General features: G+C 47.0%; 1 protein-coding gene across 1 annotated transcript in view; it reads left to right on the top strand.

Annotated features, from left to right (window-relative positions):
• LHPP (phospholysine phosphohistidine inorganic pyrophosphate phosphatase) overlaps nucleotides 1–26,664 on the top strand; it is a 36,364-nt gene that overhangs the window by 3,486 nt on the left and 6,214 nt on the right. Inside the window, exons 2-5 of the mRNA XM_008591030.1 lie at nucleotides 4,285–4,472; nucleotides 7,603–7,756; nucleotides 13,958–14,021; nucleotides 15,122–15,214. Coding sequence (XP_008589252.1) covers nucleotides 4,285–4,472; nucleotides 7,603–7,756; nucleotides 13,958–14,021; nucleotides 15,122–15,214 — 499 coding nt within the window. The remainder of the gene's footprint in view (nucleotides 1–4,284; nucleotides 4,473–7,602; nucleotides 7,757–13,957; nucleotides 14,022–15,121; nucleotides 15,215–26,664) is intronic.

Below are 26,664 nucleotides of genomic sequence, written 5' to 3'. Positions count from 1 at the left end.
GAGTGCCACACACACCCCTCCCTGCAGGACACCTTGCAGCAGAGCTGGGCCTGTGTTCCTGGTGCTGCTGGGCCTTGCTCAGGGCTTGGGGTTTCCATTTGAGGGGCTGGGCCCCAGGAAGACACCCACTGTGTTTACTCGCTGGTGCAGGGGCCGCTCGCACCACCGTAGACTGTTGAGGGAGCAGAGTTGCTGCCTACAAGCTGGTGGCCTCGATCCAGTCTCTGCCTCCCGGAGCCTCTGTTTGCTCTTTCTAGGGTGCGGACAATGGTTCTCATGCGCTTAGTGAGGGCTACCTGTGAGCCAGGCACCTGGCCTTGGGGATGTGTGTCAGGGCCATAAGGATGAAGTCAGATCAAGGGCACTGAGCAAAGGCACAGCGCTGTGTTACCATGTTACTGTTTCAATAAACTTTTATCAGTAATTTAAAATAATGAAGAGGCAACCTGGGACTGGCCGGTCCCTGGTGGTCAGAAAGGGCCTGTGGTGACACATCTAAAGGGAGTGGGGTCAGGTGGCACCAATAGACAGGACCCAGGAAGAGAGGCTCACCCACGCATTTCCCGCTATATTTTCAAGGACAGATTTCATCTCCAAAACTAGAACTTTGATTTTAAAAGTATATATTGTGTCCTGACGTGAGTTCTGTGATTTACTCGTTTTTTTTTACCCACATCTGAAGTTGTGCTTGGAATGACAGATGTGAGGCACTGTCATCTCACCGTCACACCGATTGTTCACTGTTCTGAGAAGGTCACATCATCATTCATTAGCAGTAATTAGTCCCCTGGGACCCCCTGCACTTCTTCCCTCAACTGCTCCATTAACTTGGGTGCGAATCACACATTCCCAGCACCCATCAATGAAGATCTATCCATAACGTTACAAGGTGACGCTATTAGTTACAATATATTAACTGCCTAATTTAAAAATAAAAAAGCTCTCTTTATGAAGGGCAATTAACCACTAAGTGTAATTGATAATTCGTAAACCTCTGATTAGGAAAGACAAATAATAAGAAAGGGATGAATCACCTGGGCTGTTGAGGGAGACACTGTCAGACCCTCGGTCTGTGTTCTCCGGTGTCAGTAGATGTGCAGATTTTTTCCTAAATCGCACCCATCAGCTCCAGGGCTGAGAAGATGTGGAAAGACAAATAATAAGAAAGGGATGAATCACCTGGGCTGTTGAGGGAGACACTGTCAGACCCTCAGTCTGTGTTCTCCAGTGTCAGTAGATGTGCAGATTTTTTCCTAAATCGCACCCGTCAGCTCCAGGGCTGAGAAGATGTGGAAGCTCATTGCACAGGGGAATGCCTGTTTTCACCACTGAAGCCTGTCTCTCTGTCTAGGGGATTGTGAGGGGGCTGCAGGCTCAGGGACACCCTCAGGGAAGCAGCAGAGGAAGTCATTTAGGCTTTTCCGTCAGTCAGTCATTCGACGAATGTCTATCCAGAGCTGCTGCATGGCAAGCCCTGTGGAAAGTGCTGGGGTTGCCATGAAACGAAGAGATCCTGTCCCGGAAAGGGACACCCTCAGGGAAGCAGCAGAGGAAGTCATTTAGGCTTTTCCGTCAGTCAGTCATTCAACGAATGTCTATCCAGAGCTGCTGCATGGCAAGCCCTGTGGAAAGTGCTGGGGATGCCATGAAACGAAGAGATCCTGTCCCTGAGCTCACGGACTGCATAGGTCAGGGAGAAAGACAATAAACAAATATATGCATCAGATAATTGAAGATACTGGTTGATGTTATAAAGAAAGAAAAACAGTGTGTGACAGATAGAGACGGAGCAGGGGCAGCGTCACACAGGATGGTTGGAGGAGGGGACATTGGACCAAGACCTGCCACCTCTTCCCAGTTTCTGTTAGCACCAATGAGGGTGATATTTGGAGTCCCCCCGCCACCCCAGCAGTGGGGCAGAGTGTCTGGCTCGTCCCTGCCCTCTCAGTGGTCCTCCACTCCAGCCTCATCTTCCGGCTGCCCCTTCCGTGTATCCCAGGATGCTCCCAGTCTTTCTACCTGGCAGAGGGTGGGGCCTGCTCACCTGCCCGTCTCCCTTCACTGGCCTGCCCTTTCCTGCGACCTCCTTGTCCATCCTGCAAGACTCCAGTTAGACCTGGATCTTCCAGGAAGTCTTCTCTAAGACCCCCCTGGGACATGACCTTCCTCCCCTCCATAGGACAGCTCTGGGCGCACCAATTTCCTGTTCCTGACTCCATTGTAAGTTCCAGGATCCACGGTGGGATCCACATCCCCAAAGTCTCAGCCTCAGGAGGAGGAATAGAAAGCTCTTGACCTTTCTGGGACTCAGTTTCTCACCTGTAAAATGGGATTAATTATGTTATCACTGGGGAAGGTTGAGTTGAATTTTTGTTTATTTCTCACTTGCCTAAATAGAGATTGATTTTAAACCATAGTTCTGAATAACTGGGTCTAATCTGTGTGTTACTTCCAGACACCTTTGACTGGGGCCACATCTGTAAAAGCAAAACTTGAACACTGTGTATATTTATATTTATGTGTATTTATTTATATTTAAATATTTATATGCATATACGTTTATATGTATATGTCTATGTGCATAGATATATACATATGCATGTGCATTTATTGTTTATATATCTACGTATGTTTATTTATAAATTATAAATTATGTATTTAACACTGTATTAATGTATTACTTAGATTATAAAAAATATGCAACTCAAAAGGATGGGTGAAGTCCAGATGTCTTCCTGCATCTCTGGAGACCAGTGAAATGGACGTGCTTAGGGACTTGTCTGAGAACAGTGCTGGGTGACGATTAGCGTAGCTGGTTTATTGTAGTAGGGTTTCTTGAAAGTGCCTTCAGGGCCTCCAGGCCTGCAGCCTGGTGTCTTTTCCGTGACTCCACTCTGGAGCTCTAAGCAGATGCCAGATATGACTGCTGCTTTGATGGGGCCGGGTTTGTTGAGGGAGGGTTGTATAATCTGGGCCGGAGCCAGCCACCCTGCCGCCTGTGTGGACTGCTCTCTCACACTTGTCCCTTTGCTGCTGGGCACCAGCTGTCCAGCCACCTCTCCCGGTGCAGAGTGCTGTGCGCTGGGTCTCCCAGTGTCTGCTGTTCCCTGTGCTGGATTGCATGCCTCTGGCACCTTCTCTCCCCAAGGGTCTCAGCTCCAGAGATGCTTCCCCAGGGAGGCCTCCCCCGACCTTCCTACCCCACCTGGTCACCTTGTTTGTCCTCTTATAGCACCTCTCTTTTCTATTGCAAATTGCCCTTCTTTCACGGGGGTTCCTGTTTATTGCCTGCCTCCTACCTCGCCCATCCATGGCTGTCTCTAGAGAGCAGGGACCTTGCCTTCACTCACAGTACGTTCCATGCACTAGCCCAGTGCCAGGCTCTTAGTAGGTATTCAGTAATACTCAGTAATTGCCTGTGGAAGGGTGGAATGTTATTTCATTTGGGGCCTCTTTAGGCATCTGCTCTGTGGCTTTGTGTTCCGAGAACTTGCCCCCGTGCAGCTGGGACATGCAGGTCTCCTGTGAAGGCAGCTGGGAAGGATTCTTGGTGTTGCCAGCAATCGGCCACATCTCAGGCTCACCTTACCTTAATGCTGGGTTGGCCGAGGGTCCGGTCCATCCCACAATTGCCCCTTTCCCTGAAGACTTTGTCTGGCAAACCTTTTTCCGCTGACAGTGATGAGAAGACAAACCTCAGTGCGGTCCCTCTGCCTTTGCACTTTTGGGGAAATACGGATCCAGAGTTAATGAGGCATGGACAAATGTAGTTCCAATGCAAAGGAGACATGCTAGTTGTATAGAAAGAGAAATAGCTATGGACACTCAGAAATGACCTTTAGTCAGGCTGAGCAGAATGGTACGGTGGATGGGAGGTGTTGAGTGTATATCGAGGGGTGAGTAGAATTGGTGCAGGTGGAGAGGTAACATGTCCCAGGTAAAGGGGGCAGAGATGCTTCCCAGGCAGCAGGAGAGTCATGGACAAATGTCAGGTGGAGAACCTTGGGGAGTCTTAGGTGTATCAACTCCAGTGAGGATGGAAAGGACGGTTGTGGGGGTGTGGCCTGGGGTCCCCTACGAAGGGGTCTGCTTCAGCTTAGAAATCCTAGCCTGAGCACACCTGGGGCTCAGTCAGGGCCACTTCAGGGACCCATGGTGACCTGACTTGCTCTGGGACTTTACCTATTGCTTTTGGAGAAGTGCCCGTCTCTGAGCGCCTTCCCAGGAGGCCGCACATTCCACGTGCTGACAACACTCTCAGCCTGACCTTTCTCCCCACCCCAGACTAAAGCAGTCTCAGCTGAAGGTGAGATTCTGTACCAATGAGTCGCAGAAGTCCCGGGGAGAGCTGGTGAGGCTGCTTCGGCGCTTGGGATTTGACATCTCGGAGGGAGAGGTGACTGCCCCTGCACCAGCCGCCTGCCAGATCCTGAAGGAGCGAGGCCTGCGGCCACACCTGCTCATCCATGATGGTAGGCCTCCGTGCCCTGGGACATCATGGGGCTTCCTGCTGGCAGCTGGGGACGAGTTAGGACATGGCCCTGTTCATCCCCCAGCCCCACAGCAGAGGGTCCTTAGAGGCAGGTTCCAGAGTCTTATGGGAGGAAAACCCTATGATAGCTTTCCCTGGTCTAGGATAGACCAAGGGGCCAGGGCCTTGTCAAGAAGGCAAAATTCTAGCTCTTGTTGACAGAGGGGAAGAGAGTGAGAGAGAGGGAGGATGAACAGCTAGGTTGAGTTCCGTAGCTTTCCAGCATCTGTCACCCATAACCGTGAACCATGTGAGTGTCAGTAACAACCAGCCCTGCTCTTTGGTGCAGCTTGCAAATGGATGTAGGAGCAAGGTTTGCATCTTGATTTTGGTCAGAATGCAAGAAAAGGGCCCCTTTGACCCTCACTGGGGAGTTTTTTTGGAACAAAGAAGAAGTAATAGTGTTATCTGGTACCTTCTGATTATTTAAAAAGAAGAGACAAAAGCCACGCTTCAGAATTCAGGACACTTCTGTCGTCCCACTGAGCCTTCCTCCTTCCTTCCTCTGCACTTGATGTTTTTAGTTTTACAAACCACTGGGCAGAGGCAAGCATGCTTTTTCCCTTCCCAGGGCAAGAGTGGGGGCTGTCAGAGGTGGACGGTGCTCCCTGGAGGCCCAAGTGTTGAATTCATAGCCCTGGCGCCAATGAAGGGCGACATGCCCGGCCTTTAGAAATCCCTTTTCTCAGAATCCTTTCTCTGTAGTCTAGGAACCCCGCCAGTGTCTTTAGAACATGGTCCTCAAAGAGAGTAGACTTAGAGGAATTCTCTCTCCCGTCAACCCCCAGAAAAGGGCTACTAGACATGGGAGTCGGGGGTGGAAGATGTGGGAAGGAAAGGAGTTTTAGCATTTGCCTGGAAGGTGGTGTCAATCAGCGAATCAAACAAGCAGGCAGCAGAGCTTGAGAGGACCGGAGGGAGGCAGATGCCCTTCTGGCTGTAGCCGGCATCTGTGTTTTCAGTAAATGCACCCATGTTTTCTTTCAGACTTTGAATTATTCAAGTTTTATTGTTGGTGGATTTCCCCCCCGACATTTTATTATGAAAAATTTCAAACATACAGCAAAACCCAAAGAATTTTCACTCGGAATATTTTTATACCCATCACCTAGATGTTGTCAGTGACATTTTATGATATTTTCTTCACCATATGTCAATCCATCCCCCATCCATCTATGTATGTTGTTTTAGATGCATTTCAAAGTAAATTGCAGACCTTGGTATACTTCCCCTAAATGCTTCAGCATATCATTAACTAGAGTTCAATATTTGTTTCCAGTTTTTTCCTGTTGATGTAAAATTTACATACAGTGAAATGCAGAAACCTCAGGTGTACTTTTGCTGAGTTTTGACAAATGCATGCACCTGTGTAACTCAACCCACCAGCAAGATCTAGAACATCACCATCACCCCAAAAGTTACCTCTCCCCTGCCCATCAGTCCCTGCCCCCTGCCCTCTTAGAGGCAAACATTATTTTGACTTTTTCCGTTATAAATAAGACTATCTATTCTAGCATTTCATATAAATAAAATCATACAGTATGTAATTTTGTCAGGGGCCCCCAAAACCACCCCCAGTGTCAATGATTTGCTAGAAGGACTCACCGGACTCAGAAAAGCTGTTACACTCATATTTATGGATTATTACACTAAAAGAATACAGATTAAGCTCAGCAAAGGGAGGAGACACATGGGGCAAAGTCCAGGAGAAACCAGGTGTGAGCTTTCAGTTGTCCCCTCATAGTGGATTTGCACTGGGACATGCTTGATTCTCCCGGCAGTGATGTGTGGCAACGCATGGGAAGTGTTGGCAGCTGGGGAAGACCACTGGAGCCTCCGTGTCCCGGGTTTTAATTAAGGGTCAGTCATGTAGACATGCAGCTCCCATGTGACTTACCTCAGCTACTCAGTCTGTAGCCCACCCCAGAGCTCAAACTAGTGTAGTGTGGCACAAGGACTTAAGCATACAAAACCCCTTTTATCAGGTAGGATACTGCAGGGGCTCAGAAGTTTTCTCCCAATAAGCCAGTCCAGAAGACTCTCTTTAGAATGTGCAGGGTTTGAACAACCTAGGCCTGCTGAGTTAACCCTTTCTTTCACAATTGTCTTTTGTGTAAGGCTTCTTTCACTCAGCATAGTGCTTTTGGTACTAATCCATATTGTTGCATGTATTAGCAGTATTTTTTTTTTATTGCAGAGTATTGTTCCATGGACTGAACATACCACAGTTTATCCATTCACATGCTGATGGATACCTGGGTTGTTTCTAGTTTTAGGATACTATGAATAAATCTGTTATGAACATCCCTGTACAGTTCCTTGGGGTAAATACCCAGGAGTGGAATTGCTGGGTCATAGAGTAGTGTAGGTTCAGTTTTACGAGAAGCTGTCAGACCTTTTTCCAGAGGGATTGTACTATTTTACACTCCCACCAGCTGTTGCAGTTGCTCCAGGTCCTCACCAGCACTTGGTGTTGTCAGTCCTTTTAATTCTCATCCTTCTGATGGGTATGAAGTGGTATCTCATTGTGTTTACTTCAATTGTTTTAATCCAGAAAGGTAAACATCTGATAACCAAGAGAAGTGAGAGCATGTTTATTTTAGGAACTGAAGACATAAAGCCTGAAATGTGTTGATGGCTCTCACAGTTTGCAAACAGCAGTACCAACCCTCTAAGGGTTGCAAGAGGCCTCATTTTGGCCTGCTGCTGGAGATGTGTGTCCTACAGGCAGATTTCCCCTCCTCGTTACAAAGCTATGGGTTTCCTGCCCACAGTATTGAACCACAGGAGCTCGTGGGACAAATGCTGGTGTTGGAATTGTGGGTCCATCTTTCTAACAAGCTCTCTAGCTTTGGGAGCCAGGATGCCTTCATCTATAAAATGGGAATAGCATCCTTTCCTCATCAACCTGCCATGGTATCTATGAGGATAGAAAAGAAATAGTGTATCTGAGAAAGGGGCAGGGCAGACATGGCAGACATGTCAGGCATGACAGACAGGAGATGTCCCTGGTGGGGGTGGGAGGTGGGCCATGTTATCCCGGGGCTTGACCATCCTCTCTCTGTCTCCAGGACTCCGCTCAGAATTTGATCAGATCGATGTGTCCAATCCAAACTGTGTCGTACTTGCAGATGCAGGAGAAGGCCTTTCTTATCAGAACATGAATAAAGCCTTCCAGGTGCTCATGGAGCTGGAAAAGCCTGTGCTCGTATCACTGGGAAAAGGGTAAGTTGGCTCCAGGGAGAGTCATTTCTGGTTGCTTTGGAGGATGCTTTGTGGTTCTCTGACTTGCAGAATCCAGTAGAGAAGGGTTCAGGAAAGTGGCTGTGGAGTGAGCACAGGTAATTTTCTTCCCTCCCTCTCTTTCTTCTTGCTTTTTTTCTCTTCATTTTTTCCTTCTCCTTGAATGTTATTTTAGGAAATTGGAATAATCTGTCCTCAGGAGCTGATGGATCAAGGCTCCATGTGGACCTTAGGCTAGAAGAGGCGGCAGGGGGTGGGGAGGGACTACATTGTAGATGCAGAGCCCTTGGAGATCTTAGAGGTCAAGTGCTGATTGTCCCAAGTTTGGAGCAAAGAAGGCAAAGGTGCTTTTGCACAGGATATAGCACAGGGTGTTGAAGAATGGTCCCAAGGGACACCTAAGTGGTGAAAAATAGGCTTGAGGACTGGTGGAATGCTCTGGTTTGGGCACCAGTGTCTCTAGATGCAGAGCACTGTCTCGGTGAAATGGTGATTTTGTGATCCATGTTTTTGTCTGAGCCTTTGGCACACGTCTCACTGTCCCTTTCTATAAAGAAACAGTGTTTCTTATTTTTCTTAACACCTTTTCTTACCACCAAGACAGCACATGTTCATCCAAGAAAAATTAGAAAATACAGATGAGCAAAAGAGGAAAACTAAAAGTATTTTTAGTCGCACTGCCCAAGGAATACAACCGTCAACATTTTGGTGTATGTCCTTCTGAACGGTTTCCTGTGCAAATGGATCATTATATATGGATGTATCCACAACACTGGTATCAAATCAAACTTGACCTTGCCTGTCCCCTGTTTTTTACTGTTCACCAAAGACGATCTTGTGAATGACTTTCCACACGATAAGTGGGTTTCTCTATGGCACGGTTATCCATCTTAGGTTGTTTCTGATGTTCTACCACAGTAAGGCTGGCATGAGCATCTTTGTACATTTCAGATGATGTCTTCAGAGACAATTACAGAGCAAGCATTTTTGTAGTTCTTGATTCGTGTTTTCAAGTTGCTTTCCAGAAGGCTGTGCAGATTTATTCTGTCATCAACAGAAGCAACACTAGAACTTTAGAATGACAGGTTCTTAAAGTCCCAAGGACACTTTGGAGTCTCTACCCTGGCTTCTCATGCAGTGCAGGACTTCTAGGGCCATCTCTGAGGAAGTGTTTTCCAGCTTAGGAGCTTCTGGAGATTGGGCACTGCCTCCCTCTGCCAGCTGAACAGGGCCAGCTATTTGAGTAGATGGGGAGGGGCTTTTTATCCGGCCACTGGCCATTGCTAAGTACTTTCTGTACTCCAGTTTGTTTAGTTCTGACCACAACCCTGGGAACTGTAGGCAGCATCATTGCCATTCTGCAGATGGGCATACTGAGGCATAGGAATGTGAAATAAGACGTGGTCCCCCAGCTGGTGAGTGCTGGCAGGACCAGAAGTGGCACCTGGCCTGGCTGACTCTAGAGCCCGTGCTTGTCACCTCTAGGCTACATTCTAGAAGAGATATTTGGCTGGCCCATTCAAGATCTTAAATTTTTTTTTTTTGAGCCTGTGTTTAAAAATTGGAAGAGTTTACATAAAATACCCAGATATCTGTATTCTTTTGAAGAATCAGAAGATCTGACAGTCCTGGGCCCCACATTCCCTACGCACAGCGGCTTAGCTGGGGCCACTGCCTCATTAGTCCCAGTTCACCCCAGACTCCACCACTCCGTATTGCCACGTCTCCAAGCTTCAGTCACTTGCCATATATCGCATGCCATTTGTTGTTTTTCTCATAATAGGGAAATATTTCTTCATGCTATGTCTCTATCAAAAATAGGCAAATGAAAGATATTCCCAGAAAGAAAAGAGAGGATATATATTTTTAGGAACTAAAAATTTCTAGTATGCTTATCATATAAAATGTGGCCTATATTAGTTAGGGTTCTCTGGGGAAAAACAGGAACCTATAGGATATGGATATATGTGAAGAGAAGTTGATCGTGGAGGCTGGGTAAATCCAAGATCTGCAGGGTGCTCTGGCAGGCTGGAGACCTAGGGAAGGTCATGGTCGAGCCTGCTGGTGGAGCTCCTCCTTGCCTGGGGGAGGCCAGTCTTTGTTCTGTTAAGGCCTTTCACTGATGGGATGAGGTGCACCTGTCTCATCGAGGGCAATCTGCTTTACTCACAGTCCACTGATTTAAATGTTAATCTCATCCAAAAATACCTGCACAGAAACATCCTGAATAACGTTTGACCACTTATCTGGGCACCATGACCCAGCCAAATAAATTAACCATTGTGGTCCCTTTTTACACTTCCAACCTTCTGCAATTTAGGTCACTGCTGTGAAGCAAACCACAGGCCTGGTCTGCTCAACTCAGGCTTGGCCTTTTAGGCCTTGGTTGCCAACCCCTCATGAGAGAACAAGCATAATTAAGACGCTCTATTATAACTCATTTATGTTAAAACTTTTTTCTTTAAAGTCTCATAATTAAAAGTTATTCCAGATTATAGGTAAGAGTCAAAATAGGTATGTTGAAAAAAGGTGGAATCAGTTGCTTTTAGGTCTGTGATACTGCAACAAAGTGAGTAGTAGGCAGGGGTTTGTTTAAAAATCAGAGATTAGTGGGGTCGTTAGCTGGTTAGCTGGCAGGGTTTCTGCCTCGGGTGTTCTGACTGTGGGCTGGGTGTTTAAAAGCCAGAGAAAGGAACCGACAGCTTTCGGGCCAGGTCACAGCTTCTCAGAACAGCCCGAGGACCCAGGAAGAGCTGTTGTCACCACGCTGTCAAGTTGCCACTGGGAGTCACCACTGGTGGGGGCCTGTCCTCTACCAGCAGAGGGCACAGGCTAAGCGGTGCCCGCCAAGGAGGCGACAGCAGCGGGCGGAGGTGCTGAGGCAGAATGTCCTCCTCCTGGAAATGGAGTGATTTACATTTGGCATCTGTTTGAACCAGAGAGTGGGAATTGGCTTTGTAATTTCTTCTGTCATGCCGCCATCAGAAAATTAAGCTGTTTACGAGACAGACTATGGAAGGTTAATGGCTCTTCTGGGAAAGGTCAAGTGGTCATTTTGAAGGGAGGCTGTGCTGAATAATCGGAAATGGCAGAAGAATAAAGCATAAAATCAGATCTGACTGCTCCTCCCCGGCTTTTCCCTTTCTTTCCAGCGTCCACAGTTTCCTCTTTGTGGCTGCAACACTCAGGTCCTAACCAGGGCTGCTGTTGGTTATGTTATGCCGATAACAAAGGAGAAATATCTCACATCTCTAGAGTATGTAAATAACCTGGGCCTTTATACTTAAAAAAAAATTAAGTGCATGTATTTACCGAATCTCTAAAAAATGTTTTCAGCTGAAAGTTGGCCTCAAAATGCCTTTTTTTTTTTTCCTGAATGAATAAGGAATAAAGAAGAATTCTGGGCACTATAAAAACAAGCCCAGATTCAGATAAACAAAGAAATATTAAAATTTCTTTTTTGTTGTTGTTTTTTTAAAGATGACCGGTAAGGGGACTTAACCCTTGACTTGGTGTTGTCAGCACCACGCTCTCCCAAGTGAGCTAACTGGCCATGCCTATATAGGGATCCGAACCTGTGGCCTTGGTGTTATCAGCACCGTACTCTCCCAAGTGAGCCACGGGCCGGCCAAAATATTAAAATTTCTAAGTTTGATTTCTGGAAGTTGGTGTTCTCCGTGGTCGATGAAGATCGGCATAACAAAGGCAAAATTCTGATTGGGCGTTTTCAGTTGCGTGTTCAGTTTGTTTCCTCCCATCCAGTACTAAATTTAAACATAAGAAAGTCCAGGTTCTTTCACTTTAGAAGAAATACTCCAGGGAATATGAGCCAGCAGAGGTTGTGCAGCGTGGATCTCCTTGGGAGTTTTTTCCAAAGGAGAAGCATTTGCCCTGAGTCCACCCAGCCTCCTGTCTCTCCAGCCGGCCCCAGGCAGCTGGTGGGCGGGAGGGTGACTCTGAGATGCTCCCATTCCTCCTCCTTCCAGCTGGGTAACCTCTTCAACCTTCGGGTCTCAGCTGAAATCTCCTCCTGTGGGATGCCTCTCCTGCCTCCCTGCTCCCAGAATGCCTGCGCCCTACTCAGGCAGAGGACCACAGAGCATAAGGTCACCTTGTCATCCCTGTGTCCCACCCTTTTATATTTGTCTGTGGACTTGTCTGCTTGCCCACTAGACTGGGAGTCCTTGGGGTGCAGGCCTGGGTCTGGGAGTGTCCCCAAGTCCTGCAAAGGGCCTCTGGGGCAGCGTGTTCATCAGTGTCTGTGGAGGATTGAGCTGGCTGACGCTGGCTGCAGCACCCACATGCGCAGGCCCCAGGGTGCGGCGTCTTCCTCTCCCTCCCGGCCCAGCTTTGCTTTACATCCTCATTCGCCATTGCCTTGAAACTCACTTAGCTAAGGAAATCGTCATACCACAAACGTTTACTGTAGAAATGGGAAAAATAAAAGGAAACACTGTTTTGAGGCTATATGAATGCAAAATACATGTCTGAGTGCTGGATTTAAGACATGAAATTAGAGCTCTCTAAGCCTGTGTTTTGGGGTCACTCTTTAAAAGGGAGGGCACTTGCAGATCCCCACCCCATGAGTAGTGTGGACCTTACTGAACACGTGCAGTGTACCACATGGTCTGCATCTTTGAGGTGGCCTTGGAGCACAGAGCCTGGCAGGCTGGGAGAGGCCTGGGTTCACTTGGACACTAATGAGCCTCATCATGACAGGAGATGCCCATGCCTTCAGCAGAGGGACTCCAGGCGCAAAAGCCACCTCACAGGGCTGAAGGGGCAAGTGACTGGGTGAGTGTCAGGGCCTTAGGCAGGGGCAGGGCAGGCAGGGTCCTCAGCAGTGGCAAAGCCAGAAGGGACATCCTTGGGGCAGCTTCCAAGGAGCCCAGTCCTGACATTTCAGGTGGGCACAGAACACGTTTCAACCCCACAAACTGGAAAGATCTGTGTTCATTTTCTCTCCCCCTACTCACATCTCACTGGCGCTCTCTCAGCCTGGGTGAACAGTTGTTCATAGTGATATTTTCCAATCTTGTTCGAGAGTTTCTGCGTGCTAGGAGTGGTGGTCAGAACAGTACATGCGTTATTTTGTTCAAGCTTCACAACTGTCTGCGAAGTGGTACCATTCGTTGTTTGTTTTGCCCGTTTTACAGATAAGGCAACTGAGGCCCAGAAGACTTAAGCAACCCAGGGTCGCACCATTAGAAAGCAGAGAAAGGATATGAATGTTGAAGTCAGCACACTTCCCTATTCTTGTCTCTGGTTCTCTGCACACGTGCTTGTTTAAGGTCCCCAAATTCAAAGGGTGGGAAAAGGAGAATGGGAACTGAAATGATGAACGGATCACAGACATTTTAATAATTGTAAAAATCAGATCCCCCTTTTTTATTCTTGGGTTTCAACGATTCCTGTCTTCAGAGCAGCATAGGCTGAGCTGTCTTCTCCACTCTTTGTAGTCAAGTGGCTTTGCTCGGAGAGAACCGGCCCAGTCCACCGAGTGTCTAAGATGGCGTGTGCCTTGAGGCTCGGGTCTGACATGGGCGTGGGGCCAGCGCTCAGCCTGCCCAGCGCTCACAAGAGCAGTGAGATCATCTGGAGAAAGAAATGCTCCTTCAAGCCGAGCCCATCTCGACCTCCAGGAGACAGGGAAGAAATTGTTGTCTTCTCATAAAAGCATCTGGCGCCCGAGAAACCTGGCACCTCGCTTGACCTCCAGCTAATAGGGGATGTGGCAGGTCGCTGTGGAACTAATGGAGTGTTCTTCTTCAGGCAGCAATTAGGGGTTAATTATTAGCAATTAGGAGTTCACCACATGCTCTGTGGACCTGCTGTCCCTTCCCAGAACACAGGTCACTTGTCTTTCTCTGTGTTAGCAACTGGATCCATCTGCTCCTAGGGTCCCCTGTTAATCATTGCAGCAGGGTCCCCACGAGGCTGGCAGCAGGGGGCCATTCTGACTGACTGAACCATGGTGTCCCCAGAGCCACTGACCCTCTGTGCTCTTCACTGGGCATGGCCACCCTGCTGGGCACTGTTGTGCCGGCCTCCATTGGTCATTCTCAGTAGGGCGTCTGGCTGACCCTACCCGTGGCCCCACTCTCATGAGCCAGTGGAACCAGGTCAGGGCAGTTCCTGGGTCCCTGGACTCTGCTCAGTGTGCTCCCTCCTGCTCTTTTCTAGGCGCTATTACAAGGAGACCTCTGGCCTGATGCTGGACGTTGGTGCCTACATGAGGGCGCTCGAGGTACCTGCCTGGCTCTTCAGCTGTCTGGGATGTTTCAGGTCTTCCTGGAGAAGGGGTGTACTTGATGTGTGAATGGCCTTGCATGTTTCAAAGTCGACTCTCCTGTTAGGGGCTTCGAGCCATGCAGTCCTTCTCCTCTGCATCACTGCTCTCCTCTCCCTCCCCTGCTCTGGTGGGCACACCCCTCCCTGCCAGCAGGCCCGGCATGCGGTCTGTGCTCATGGCTTCCCTATCTGCACCGATCACCTAGCCTCAGTCCTGACCCTGGTCATCTGCAGCACCTCCAGCTCGATGTGTCCTCACTGGACTCCTTCCCGACTCCCTGTCCAGTTTCTAAGGCCATCTGTGGCCAGGCTCCAGCTGGGGCTCCCCACAGTCCATCTTCCCCATGTCCCATCAGCTGCCCCAGCCCAGGGCTCCTGCCCCAGGTCAGCTTCACATCACATCTGTCCTCAGGGCTGCAGTGGCTTCTGCCTCCTGCATTCAGGTGGGAGGGGTGGGCAGACGGAGCCCTTGACCCCTCCTGGGAGGACCTGTGACAGAGCTGGGGGTGGACAAGAGAGAAGGGAGGGGAGAAGGGACAAGAGAATGGAATTGCAGCTGAGCAAGCAAACAAGAGTACTGGTGTCCTGGTCCTCAGGAGGCCTCATGGCTTTGCCAGCTGTTGGATGCCTCCTGCTGTGGGCGAGTCTTTGAGTAGATGGCAGGGCGCCTGGTGGTGGGTGCCCTGAGCATCCCAGGCACCTGCTGTGGAGTCGTGATGCCCTTTCCTATGAGATGTATTCTTCAGGCCCACAGCATCCTGCCTCTTCAAGGCCTCTGACCCTTGGGGCACATTTGGGACAGTCTTTCCTTGATTGGACATACATCTGTTCCTTTTTTTTTTTTACAAAAAGATGACCGGTAAGGGGATCTTAACCCTTGACTTGGTGTTGTCAGCACCATGCTCACCCAGTGAGCAACCGGCCATCCCTATATGGGATCCGAACCCGTGGCCTTGGTGTTATCAGCACCACACTCTCCCGAGTGAGCCACGGGCCGGCCCCATACATCTGTTCCTTGATCCCAAACCCATGCCATGTCCTTCTCTCTTTTCCCAGTATGCCTGTGGCATCAAAGCTGAAGTGGTGGGGAAACCTTCTCCTGAGTTTTTCAAGTCTGCCCTGCAAGCAATGGGGCTGGAAGCCCACCAGGTAGGATGGCACCTCTCGATGTGAGCGTGGGAGGTGGCCCTGTCCAGGGAGGCTCTGGCGCTCACGTGGGGCAGCCTCGGGGCTGGGAGTGGGGTTGAGGCTCAGACAGCCTGTGGGGGTTGCTGGGCGGCCACGCGTGGACCCCCCCATGAGAGCTTATTTGTCTGGAAAGGGGGAAAAGACACTGAATGTTTTCAACTTGTTAAATTAGCTTCAGTGTGAGAGAGAGAAACAGAAATGCCTGTGGCTTTTTCTAAGTGACCTTTTGCTTCTTCTCTGGAAAGATAAGAATTGGCAAGTCCTATCAGCGTATTAACAGTGTTGTCATTGGAAAGACAACGTAACAGCAAGATTACAACGTTATGTAAGAAATGATAAAATCACTCATCTTTCCACCTTTACGTAAAGGCTGTTTTGGGGATGGACTACCTTCCAAACCTCCAAATCTCGGTTGGAGGTTAAGATTTTATTGTCCACAGCCACATACACCCCACCTCGATACCCAGTCAGTGTGGCTTTGGTCCCTGTAGCCGATTCTGAGAGCATTGTTAAGAAACAGTGGGCAAGAGTCTGCAGTGGCCCAAGACTGTCCTGCTGTCTGCTTCAGTGTGGGCACCAGAGGCATCGGGGGGTCCCACAGGCATCAGCATCCTGTGGCAAGCCTGGTGCCCTCAGGATCATGGTGGCACTGGCTTATCGTTGGACCCACACTTCCCCGTGTGCATTCTGATCTAGAGCACTCGTTCCTCACGATGCTTTGAGAAAGACAGCCCACAACACAAAGTCTAGCATCTGCACCTACCCCGAGATTCCTAGAGAAGGCAGAAGATGCAGGCTCTCCGGAGTCCCCAGGAAATACCTAGAAGATGCCACACTGGGCTGTGAGAGAAGGAAAGGCTTGTGCACGCCCAACATGCTGTCTGTGCTCATGGCTTCCCTATCCGCCCTGACCACTCAGCCTCATTCCTGACCCTGGTCATCTGCAGCACCTCCAGTTCGATGTGTCCTCACTGGACTCCTTCCTGACTCCCCGTCCACTTTCTTTTATTCCAAACATACACAGAACTAGAATGATGCCATGACCTCCCCCCAATATATTCATCACCCGGATTCAATAATTAAAAGATTTTGCCACATTCCCTTCCTCTATCCCTTTTCTGTCTTTTAAAAAATCTACTTTCTTTTGCTGTCATGTTTTAAAGCAAATCTCAGACTTTTTGTTATTGTATCCTTTCATATTATAGTATGCCTTTCAAAAAATATGGTTAATTTTGGATAAAACTGCAATGCATTAAAACCCCAAATAATTGCCAGTAAACTCATAAAAAGATGCTCAGTGTCCTCGTTCATTAGGGCAGTGCAAATCAGAACCACAGTGGGATCCACTTTACACCCACTATGATGGCCATAATAATAATAATAAATGGAAAATAACAAGTGTCGGCGAGGATGTGGGGAAATCAGAACCCTCCTATATTGCTGGGAGGAATGTAAAATGGTGTGCCATTGTGGAAAACCATTTGGTGGTTCCTCAGAGTTAAAGATAGAATTTGCCACATGACCCAGCAATTCCACTCCTAGGTATACACCCAGAAGAATTGAAACAGGTGATCAGACACAAACTTGTATGCAAATGTTCATAGCAGCTGTCTTCACGATAGCCGGAAGGTGAAAACAATTCCAGTGCCTGCCCATCAGTTGATAAATGGGTAAACAAAATGTGGTACATCTATATAATGGAGTACTATTTAGCCATAAAAAGGAAGTACTGATACGTGCTACAACGTGGATGAGCATTGAACATATTATGCTAAGTGAGGGAAGCCAGGAACAAAAGGACACATATAGTATAATTTCATTTACAGGAAAAGTCTAGAATGGCCATATCCATAGAGACAAAGCAGATTCGTGGTTGCCAAAGGCTGGAGGCATGGGGGAACAGGGTCATGGGTACAAGGTCTCCTTTAGGGTGATAAAAATATTCTGGATCTAGATAGTGGTGATGGTTATACAGTGTTGTGAACGTACTTAATGCCAGTGAATTGAACACTTCAAAATGGTTACAGTGATACATTTTATGTGATGTGTATTTTATCACAATAAATTTTTTAAAACTGCCTTAAAAATCAACAGTAATTCCTTAGTATTATCTAATATTGATCTATATTTGAGTTTCCCTGGCTGTCTCAGAAATGTTCTTTATGGGTTGATTTGTGGAGTATTCAGTCCACACAGGTCCATGCTTTGCATGTGGTTGTTGTGTTTCCTCAGCCTCTCTTTAACCGTTGATCGTGGAGCCTTCCAACTACCTGTGCAGTTAGAGAGAGCAGGACAAGGAACTCCAGGTTCCCATCACTGAACTTCAATAATTACCAACTACGAACCACTCTAAAAAATTGTTTTCAACTTTCATTCTGAAGTAATTTCACACTTACAAAAAGTTGGAAAAATAGTACAAAGAATCCCCATGTGCCCTTCACCCGGCTTCCCCAAATGTTGACACTTACTTCATAATCATAGAACAATGACAAAATCAGGAAATTCACTTTGCTGAAAGACTGTTAAGTCATCGAGAGACCTTATTCAGACGTCTTCTGTCATCCCACTAACAGCTTTTTAGGGGACATGCTGCATTTAGCATGTCCCCTAGTGTCCGTTCCTCTGGGACATTCCCTCAGTCTTTCTTGGTCTTTCATGACTGCAGCATCTCTGAAGAGTACTGGCCAGTTATTTTGCAGAATGTCGCTCGGTTGGTCTTGCTGATGTTTCCTCATGCTTTAATTTACTCTGTGCACTTCTGGCAGGAAACTCACAGAAACGATTCTGAGCCCTCTTGGGGCATTCTGTTAGGAGCACCTGATAGATGTCATTTTGTCCCATTATTGGTGACATTAACTCAGATCGCCCGTTGGGGAGGTGTCTGCCAGGGTTCTCCACTGTAAAGTTACTATTTGTTCCTTATAATAAGCATCTTGTGGGCATGACTTGACTCTGTGTAAATACCCTCTTTCTGATTGTTCCCTCCTCTTCTAATTTTAGCATCCATTGAGAATTACTGCCTGAAACAATTATTGCTGGAGTGTTTGCCACGTGGTGATTTTCTGTTTCCGTCATTCGTTCTATATTTATTAATTGGAATTTACCGTAAGGAAGAGCTTTCCCTTTTCTCCCACTTACTTGTTTGTTTACACCAACATGGACAAAGGATATTTGTTTTATTCCATGAGTTACAACCATTCCTATCATTATTTATTGCGTTGCTCAAATTGTCCCATATTTGGCTGTTGGGACCTCCTCCAAGTTTAATAGCCACTTGTTTAATCTATACCCTCTCCCCTCCCCTAGATTATTTTGAATCAAAGCCTAGAAATCATATCACTTCACCTATAAATATTTCTATGTCTCTCTAAAAGAAGATAGAGATTATTTTTGAAGCATAGATAGTACCATTATCACATCTAAATAAAATTAACAGTAAATTCCTTAATATCATCAAATATCCAATCATTGCTCACATCTCCGTTGCTTGTCTAATAAATGTTGTGTGTTGTTTACAATTTGTTCGATTCAAGATCCAACTGAAGTCCGTGCATTGTGATTGCTCAGCATGACTCCTGAGGGTCTTTTATCTACCAGTCCCCTCACACTCCCTCCCTTTTGTTTTATTTGCATCTTTTTGAAGAGACTGGGCCGTTTGTCCTGTAGAGTTTCCCAGGGTCTGGATTTTGCTGCTGGCCCTCAGCGGTGCCCTTTAACATGCTCCTCTGTTCTCTCTACTTCCTGTGTTTTTGGTGGTTGGATTTAAAAGCTTGATCAGAGTCAGAGTCTGGTTTTCTAGGATGACTGCTTTTCAGGTGATGTTGTATTTCTCCACCAGGAAGCACAGAATGTCCAGTTGTTTCCTTTTGTGGTGATAGCAGCTATTAACAATCAAGGCCTAAGTCCATTAATTCATTAAGGGTCGCAAAATGGTGATATTTAAATTCTATCATTCCTTCTTTATGTATTACTTTTACACAGGAAAACTTCTCATCAACTATTTGTTACCCTGAGGTTCGTATTGGGAACGCCAGATGAATACGTTTCTTTTCCTTTATTTATTAGTTTTCAAAATAATTAGTTGATTCTCTAGCATCCTCCCAAGGTGACAAGTGAAATTTAAGAATATACATATTATTATAAACCGATGGATTTAAACGTATTTGATTGCTTCAATCCATTGCAGTTATTATTCTAGTGATGTTCAAATCACTTAATCTTTGATTAATGAAAGCCTCCTTGAGTGGGCACCTGAGTCCTTTTGACCTGACCCCAGTGGCGCCCGAGAGGTTCTTTACTCCCTGTTATAGCAGAATGTTCCAGACCTGACTTGTGCATTTCCTGCCCTGGGCCTGGAATCCACCATCCATCCAAGGAGTCATGCTTGCTTTGAGTGGAACATAGTATTTAGAAACCATGATTGGGACATTAATGGTTCTCACTGCGACAGGGTTGGTCATCGTTCCTAAGACTTTTTAGTCAACAAGGCTTGGAAGAATACATATCTTTCAATGTGAAACATATCCTGGGCTCATACTGAAAGTTCTGATAGAGATCAGGCTGAGGGTTTTTCTTAATCTCATCAATCTCATAACTGTACTTCCTTCTTCCTTGCCAAAAATCCTGATTCTCAAAAATATCAACGTAATCATCAATCATTTGCTTTAGCCCATAATACACACAAGAGTCTTGAATCTCAGAAATGTTATGCTGTGTGAAAGAAGCCAGGCACCACCAATTCCATCCCTACACCCAATACCACACAGTGTTGTAGTTACGCTGGGAGTGTGCTGTGTGTGATACTCAGCAACGTGATTACCAGTTATTGACCATGATAAAACTGATTACTGGTACAGGTTAAGATTCCTTTTTTTTTTTTTTTTTTTTTTTTTTTTTTATAGTTCTTTTTTCCTTTACAGCATATCCCTCTGGAGACTTATGTATAAAATACTGTATTTTAAAGCTGCTAGTAATAATTCCTTTCTGGGCAGTATTCCCCCAAACAGATCCTCTTTGAATTCCCTTTACTTTTAATTTTATGGTGTTGGTTTTTCAACATTTTAATCTGTGTTCCAAAACCAAATCCACAAAACAGGAAATATTCAAGGAAGTCTAACTTCTGTCCTTTTCCTTCTGTTCTGTTTCTACCCATCTCCCATAGGTAGCCATTTCTATAAAAATCATAGTGATAGAGCCTGAATATGTTGTCTCTCCAAAACTCATGCGGAAATCTGATCCCCAATGTGGCAGTGTCGGGAGCTGTTTGAGTCATGGGGGCAGATCCCTTATGAATGGATTAATGCTCTCCCTGGGGGATGGGGTAGTGAGTGAGTTCTCGCTCTATTAGTTCCCACAAGAGCTGGTTGTTTAAAAAGACCCTGGCACCTCCACACTCTCTCTCTTGCTTCCTCTCACCATGTGATCCACTTGTACCTGCCGGCTGCCTGCCACTTTCTACCATGAGTAGAAGCAGCCTGAGGCCCGTGCCAGCTGTAGCTGTCCCAGAATCATATGCCAAATAAACCTCTGTTCTTTATAAATTACCCAGTCTCAGGTATTTCTGTTATAGCAACACAAAATGGCTTGTCTTCCCATTTTAAATATAAGCAACTATGTGCATATTTATATCCCAATCATAGTATTAACTTGAGAGAATAAATTCTTAAGATAATTTGTTACAGAGTGGGAGAAAGGCTAATGCTGTAATCTGAGTTTTAAAACCAGTATTTAAAATTGTGTAAGCAGTATGATCACAACCATCTAAGCAACTCCTTCCCCCCAAAACAATAAAACTGCCAGTGCCTAGAAAATAAGACCAGAAGGAACTGAATATCCAGACATATTGTTGGTTATATTTGGATAGTTTGTGTTGCTTTGTGTTGCTTCACCCCCCATGGATTTGTCACCCCACTTCCCCTGGGTGACGGAGATGCAAAGGATTACTCAAAGCCCATCTCTTCTGAGCAGTGACAGGCCCCAAAGTGGTTAATCTCCCTGGGAACACTCAAGCGAGAGCCAACCCTTCCTTGGGAAATTAACCCCGAATTGGGGTTCTCTTCCTGCATTTATTTTCCAGACCAGGAAGTTACAGGAAGAGAACATAGGTGGGGTTATAGTTTAACAGTATAGGCTGGTAACTTTCAGTGAAACAAGTCAGATGACATTCCATAAGGCAATTAAGTGGTCTTATCAACACAAGCTTGATCTTAGCAAACATTCCTTCCTATAGCAATTTCTCAGTATCTTTACATAACAGTCAGTAACTAGTTTGTCTTTGAGCCAGCAACCTGCTGTGCCACAAATCCTTATCTTGCAACAGAGACTTATAGCCTGAGGAGAATTTCCAGTCCTCCACAAGGTCAATATTTGAAACTGCAAGACTTTGGAAAACCAGGCCCTGTGAAGTACACATGCTTTTTCATATATTCCACAAGTTTGACCTTGGGTAATTTTCCGCAGTCCCCTTTTTCTTCTTTTTGGCATTTTTTACTTATCTTCACAGTCAGCATCTTTCACATTTTGAATGAGAAACTGCCCCCCCCCGCCCCCACTCCCCAGAGAAGCACTGATGCTCTCTGATCCTGAGGTCCTGCTGATCCAAGTTTCTCTTTTTCAGATGTGGGGAGAGGGGTAGGTCTATGGAGTCCCAGTGGGTCACTGCGCCTGCCTGAGGTTTCAGTCACTGCAGCTGGCTGGTTCCTTTTTAGCATCTGTGGCCTGGGATAGCTAAGGAATTGCTTTCTCTGGTGACTCGGGGCACATGTGGCCAAGCTGTATCCTATTTACCTGCTACATTATCAGTCTTTCTTGCACCCTCAAATGACATCTCTGTCCCTCCCCTTGACAGACAGTTGGGGGCAATTGCATGTTCTCAACACCCCCACCCCACCGTTTTTCTGACATGTGCATTAATGATATTTGAGTCTCAGGATGTGTAGACCTTTTAAAGCAGTATTTCAAAATAAGGCCATTTCAGAGGAGCTGTGTCTTATGCACAGGGTAATAATTCTCTGTTCCTGCTTCTTTATTTTTAATGAAAAATGCCTGTGAGGAGCTATCTCGCTGCTAAAGTGCCAGGCTGTGGTGAACCTTAAATTTTTCAAGCTGCTTTAATCAATAAAGTTATCACCAGTCATTTCCCTTGGTAACTGCTTCTTCCCGAGACCCTGCCTTGCTTCTTGCTGCTGAGGAGTTTTCAGCCCGCGCTCGCAATGGATATAACTCCCCAAATCCAATTTTCATTTTAACCTTTCCTCAATAGCCTCAAAATAACAGATGGCTGATACTACTCTAGTAGATTAGAAATTCAAACCTCTTAGAGGTAAGCGGGCCCTTTCTAGGGTTCGGTAATAGGGTAAAGAATAACGTATCTTAAAGGTCACTTCTAGAAATACCTAATTCTCATGGTTTAAGCTTCTGAATCAGTGATGGTTTTATAGCTTCATGCTAAAGACCAAATGATGTGAAGGTTTTGGAAGTTTTCCATAATCATCAGAAGTTCTATAGTTGTAAGTTGTGCAGGTTTAATGGAAATTGGGACTGTTCAAACCAGATGCTTAGCTATTGCGGGACTCAGTATGCAGCAGCCAGGAAGCCGGAGGCTGGAGGGCCCATTTCACAAGGGAGGAGCCCAAGGCTTGGAGAGGAAGGACCTTGTATGCACGGGTGCCAGGCACACGCGGGTACTGTCATCTGCCTGTCTAGTTTTTGAAATCCTTATTCCAATTCTCCGCCATAGGTACTCACGTTCCCCTCTTGAGGTTATGAGCGGATTTCTCAACCTCGGCACTGCTGACATTTTGGGGCCCGATCATTCTGTGGTGGGGGCTGTCCTGTGCACTGTAGGAGCTGAGCAGCATCTCTCGCCCCCACCCACTAGATGCAGTCGCACTACCCCCTTCCCACGTTGTGAAACCAAAAATGTCCCCTGACATTGCCGAATGTCCCCTGGGGAGAAACACAGCATTAAGGGAATAGTCACAGAAAAGTCTAGTATTGAACCCTATACCACTGCTGATGCGGAGTGAAGCCAGACCTACACCAGCGTCTTCCCGTCCCCTCCAGGTCTCTCTGCTATGCCCCAGTGCCCCATGAGGGCCCAGAGCTATACCAGGATTTCTTAGGTTCCACAAATGCAGTTTTATAAAAAATTGTATATATTTGTGTGGTACAGTATGCTGTTTCAATACATGTATATATTGTACAATGATTCACTTAGGGTAGATAGCTTATCCATCACCTAAATATTTATCTTTTCTTCGTGGTGATTACAGTCAAGATACTCTTTCTAGCTATTTAGAAATATACAATAATACAATATAATATAATATTATTAGCTCTAGTTAGCCCAGAACACCAGAATTTACTATTCCTGTCTACCTGTCACTTTGTACCCGTTAATCCATCTCTTCCCCTCCCCCGGTCCCCTTCCTTTCCTGGCCTCTGGCAACCCATAAATAAATGAAGCTCTAACAGGCATGTTTAGCAATATAATATTTTCTATTTTGAAAAATATTAAACTGTATATTGTTGGCAGAATATAGTAGAAAATAAAGTTGGGCAAGATCTTGGGGATGAGGGTAAGTAGAAGATATGGTGGTTTTCACCAGCTGGCTCATGCTCTCAGGATGGTGTGTCAAAAATGGAGGTAGGGTCTGTAGGTTTATCCGACGAGGGCTGGGCTTAAAAAATGGACTGTGCCCTACCATTTTGCTTCCTGATTCTCAGGGCATCTGTCCTGACTATGAGGCTTTGCGGACAGTCTGTATCCCTGGTGGGGAGACCTGTGGGTGGGAGTGGATGTTCAAGTGAGGGCCACTCAGGGCCACTTGTTGTCCCTGTGGCCTCCCTCCCTCCCCCTTAGATATTTCCATTGAAAGCCCCTCACCCCCACTCTGCTGAGCCCTGCCCCCCAGCTGTACACATTGTCTTTGAGTATCAGTTTGGGGATGACCCTGCTCAGCTCCTGACCGGGAACAGGCTGACCGGCTGGGACAGTGTGAGAACCAGAGCCAGGGACAGACACTGCACTCCAGCGGCCCTGGTTTGGACTGGAAGCTCCAGCCTGATGCCTGGCATCCTGCACCACAGAGGTGGGTCTGAAACCAAAGAGAGTTTGAGGAACTTCCAGCTCTGAAGCTGTCTTTCAGACATGTTTCGGTCATGCAAAAAAACTTGTGGCTTCATTGTTCTTAAGACATTTTCTCCCCTGGAGCCCTTTTTAGTGGATTGTATTTTTTTCTCAAAACACGCATTAAATTTTTTTTATATCTGATTATGAAGTAACTTATGTTCATTAAAGGAGTTAGGAAAAATTCAGAAAAGTATATTTAAAAAAATAAACCTGTTCATCATTCCACCAGCCTAGAATAACACAAATCATGTTTAATCTTTCTGATTTTTTTGTGTGTGTCTGTATATACATTTTTAACACAAAATGGGGATAATCCTTTTTATCTGCTACCTGAAACCTGATTTTTTTTTTCCTCCTTAATACTCTATTGGGAACACTTTGTTTGGGCTTATTTAAGCACTTTACAGGGTAATTTTTGTGGCTGCGTAAGATCCCATCATGTGGACTGCCGTAGTGTTCTTTACCATTCCCTGCTGCGGGACGTTAGGTTCCCCTGCATTTCTCTCTTGCACGTTACCCGATGAACACCCTTGTGGGAACGTGCGTTCGTACGTTTCTAGCAGTCTGCTGGACACCCTCTGGAGTGGTTGTCGGGCTGCGATGCACACACTTGCTTCTGTTTCAGACAGGCTGTCTGCGTGCCTTCCTCGCCAGCTGTGTGCGCCAGTGCTCGTCGCCCCCCACCTTAGCAGCACCTTTGTTTGCTGCTTTTTCAAGCACGGTGTTCTCTGAGTCTTGCTGAATTGGTTTTGTTCCTCACGAATGTGTCAGACATGGTGGACATCGCTTAGTGATGCACCGTCTCCTGGTTTCTGGGGGAGCCTGGGCTCATCTGGAGAGAGGTGGCATCTCAAGGCCCCTCCCCATGGGGTACGTGCTCCTGGGGGCTGCAGGGCAGAGACTAAGCCTGCTGTCCTTGACCACCCAGCCCTGCTCTTCACTGCCTGTGATGGGGAGAAATACCCCTCCTGGCAGGGTTCTGGATAACTAGAAAACTCGGAAAACATGGGCTTTCTTGGGCAGCTCTTTGGCACTGGAAGCTTACGCTCTGAAACATCGCCACCTGTTAGCCGAGACTCTTCTCCCAGCGCCTAGGATGGCGAAGGGCAGACCAGGCCGGGCAGACAGGTGTGCAAGGGGGATGAATGAATCTGCTTTTTGAACTCAAACCAGAAGAGCCGCCTCAGTGACTGTGGCGCCCCGCCGCCAGCTCTCTGGATCTCTGGGTTCTGCGGAGTCCGACCTTTCGGTTTTGCATCTCTGTCTTTCCCCCACTATATTGCAGTCAGAAAAGAAGTGAAACCCAGGCCTGACAGGTAGAGTTTTTTATTTCCCCCGACAGCACACCTCTTGACCTCTATCTTCTTGCCAATGATTTTTTAAATCCTAAATGATTTGGCAATAATTGCTCCTCCTTGCGTGATTATTGCCCTTCACTGATAGTAAATCTGTGAATTCCCCAGGGTCCTGAGCGCATGTTGGTATGCGGAGGCCACAAGCTGGCCCAGACAGGCATCGCTGCTCCAGCCCGGTGCCTCGCGGCTGCGCCTAGGCCCAGCACCACGTTGTCACGCACGGCCGCAGCTGCTGCTCGGCGGAGGAGAGCTCATCCTCCGAGGGACCAGCTTTCTCTGGTTCCATCTCCATGGGCCACATGCCTCGCGGCTGCGCCTAGGCCCAGCACCACGTTGTCACGCACGGCCGCAGCTGCTGCTCGACGGAGGAGAGCTCATCCTCCGAGGGACCAGCTTTCTCTGGTTCCATCTCCATGGGCCACGGCAGCAAATGTCCCAGCCCAGGAAGTCCTGAGAGTCTCTATTCTGAGAGGGAAGAATTTCTGCTGTCTAGTGTGTGTATGTGCACGGGGACAAAATTTTATTTTCCCTAGATGCACGATATTATAGGGACAAGTAATATTTGGAAGACCCGTTCCATCCCAAGGAACCTCCTAGCAAGAGGGCCCCTGGCATCCAGCAGGAGTGGACATTGGCCTAAGTTAGAAGGCTCTGAAGGTTCGGTGGCAGGTACAGGGTCACTTCTTAAGAATGGCAAAGTAGGGGCCGGCCCGTGGCTCACTCGGGAGAGTGTGGTGCTGACAACACCAAGGCCACGGGTTCGGATCCCATATAGGGATGGCCAGTTTGCTCACTGGGTGAGCATGGTGCTCACAACACCAAGTCAAGGGTTAAGATCCCCTTACCGGTCATCTTTTAAAAAAAAAAAAAAAAAAAAAAAAGAAGGAAAAAGAAGATATCCCCCTGGGGTTTCGGTCCGCACC

This window comes from Galeopterus variegatus, unplaced genomic scaffold, assembly GCF_000696425.1.
Source record: "Galeopterus variegatus unplaced genomic scaffold, G_variegatus-3.0.2 Scaffold6583, whole genome shotgun sequence".
NCBI lineage: Eukaryota > Metazoa > Chordata > Mammalia > Dermoptera > Cynocephalidae > Galeopterus > Galeopterus variegatus.
This window is presented reverse-complemented; position numbering and strand designations above follow the sequence as displayed.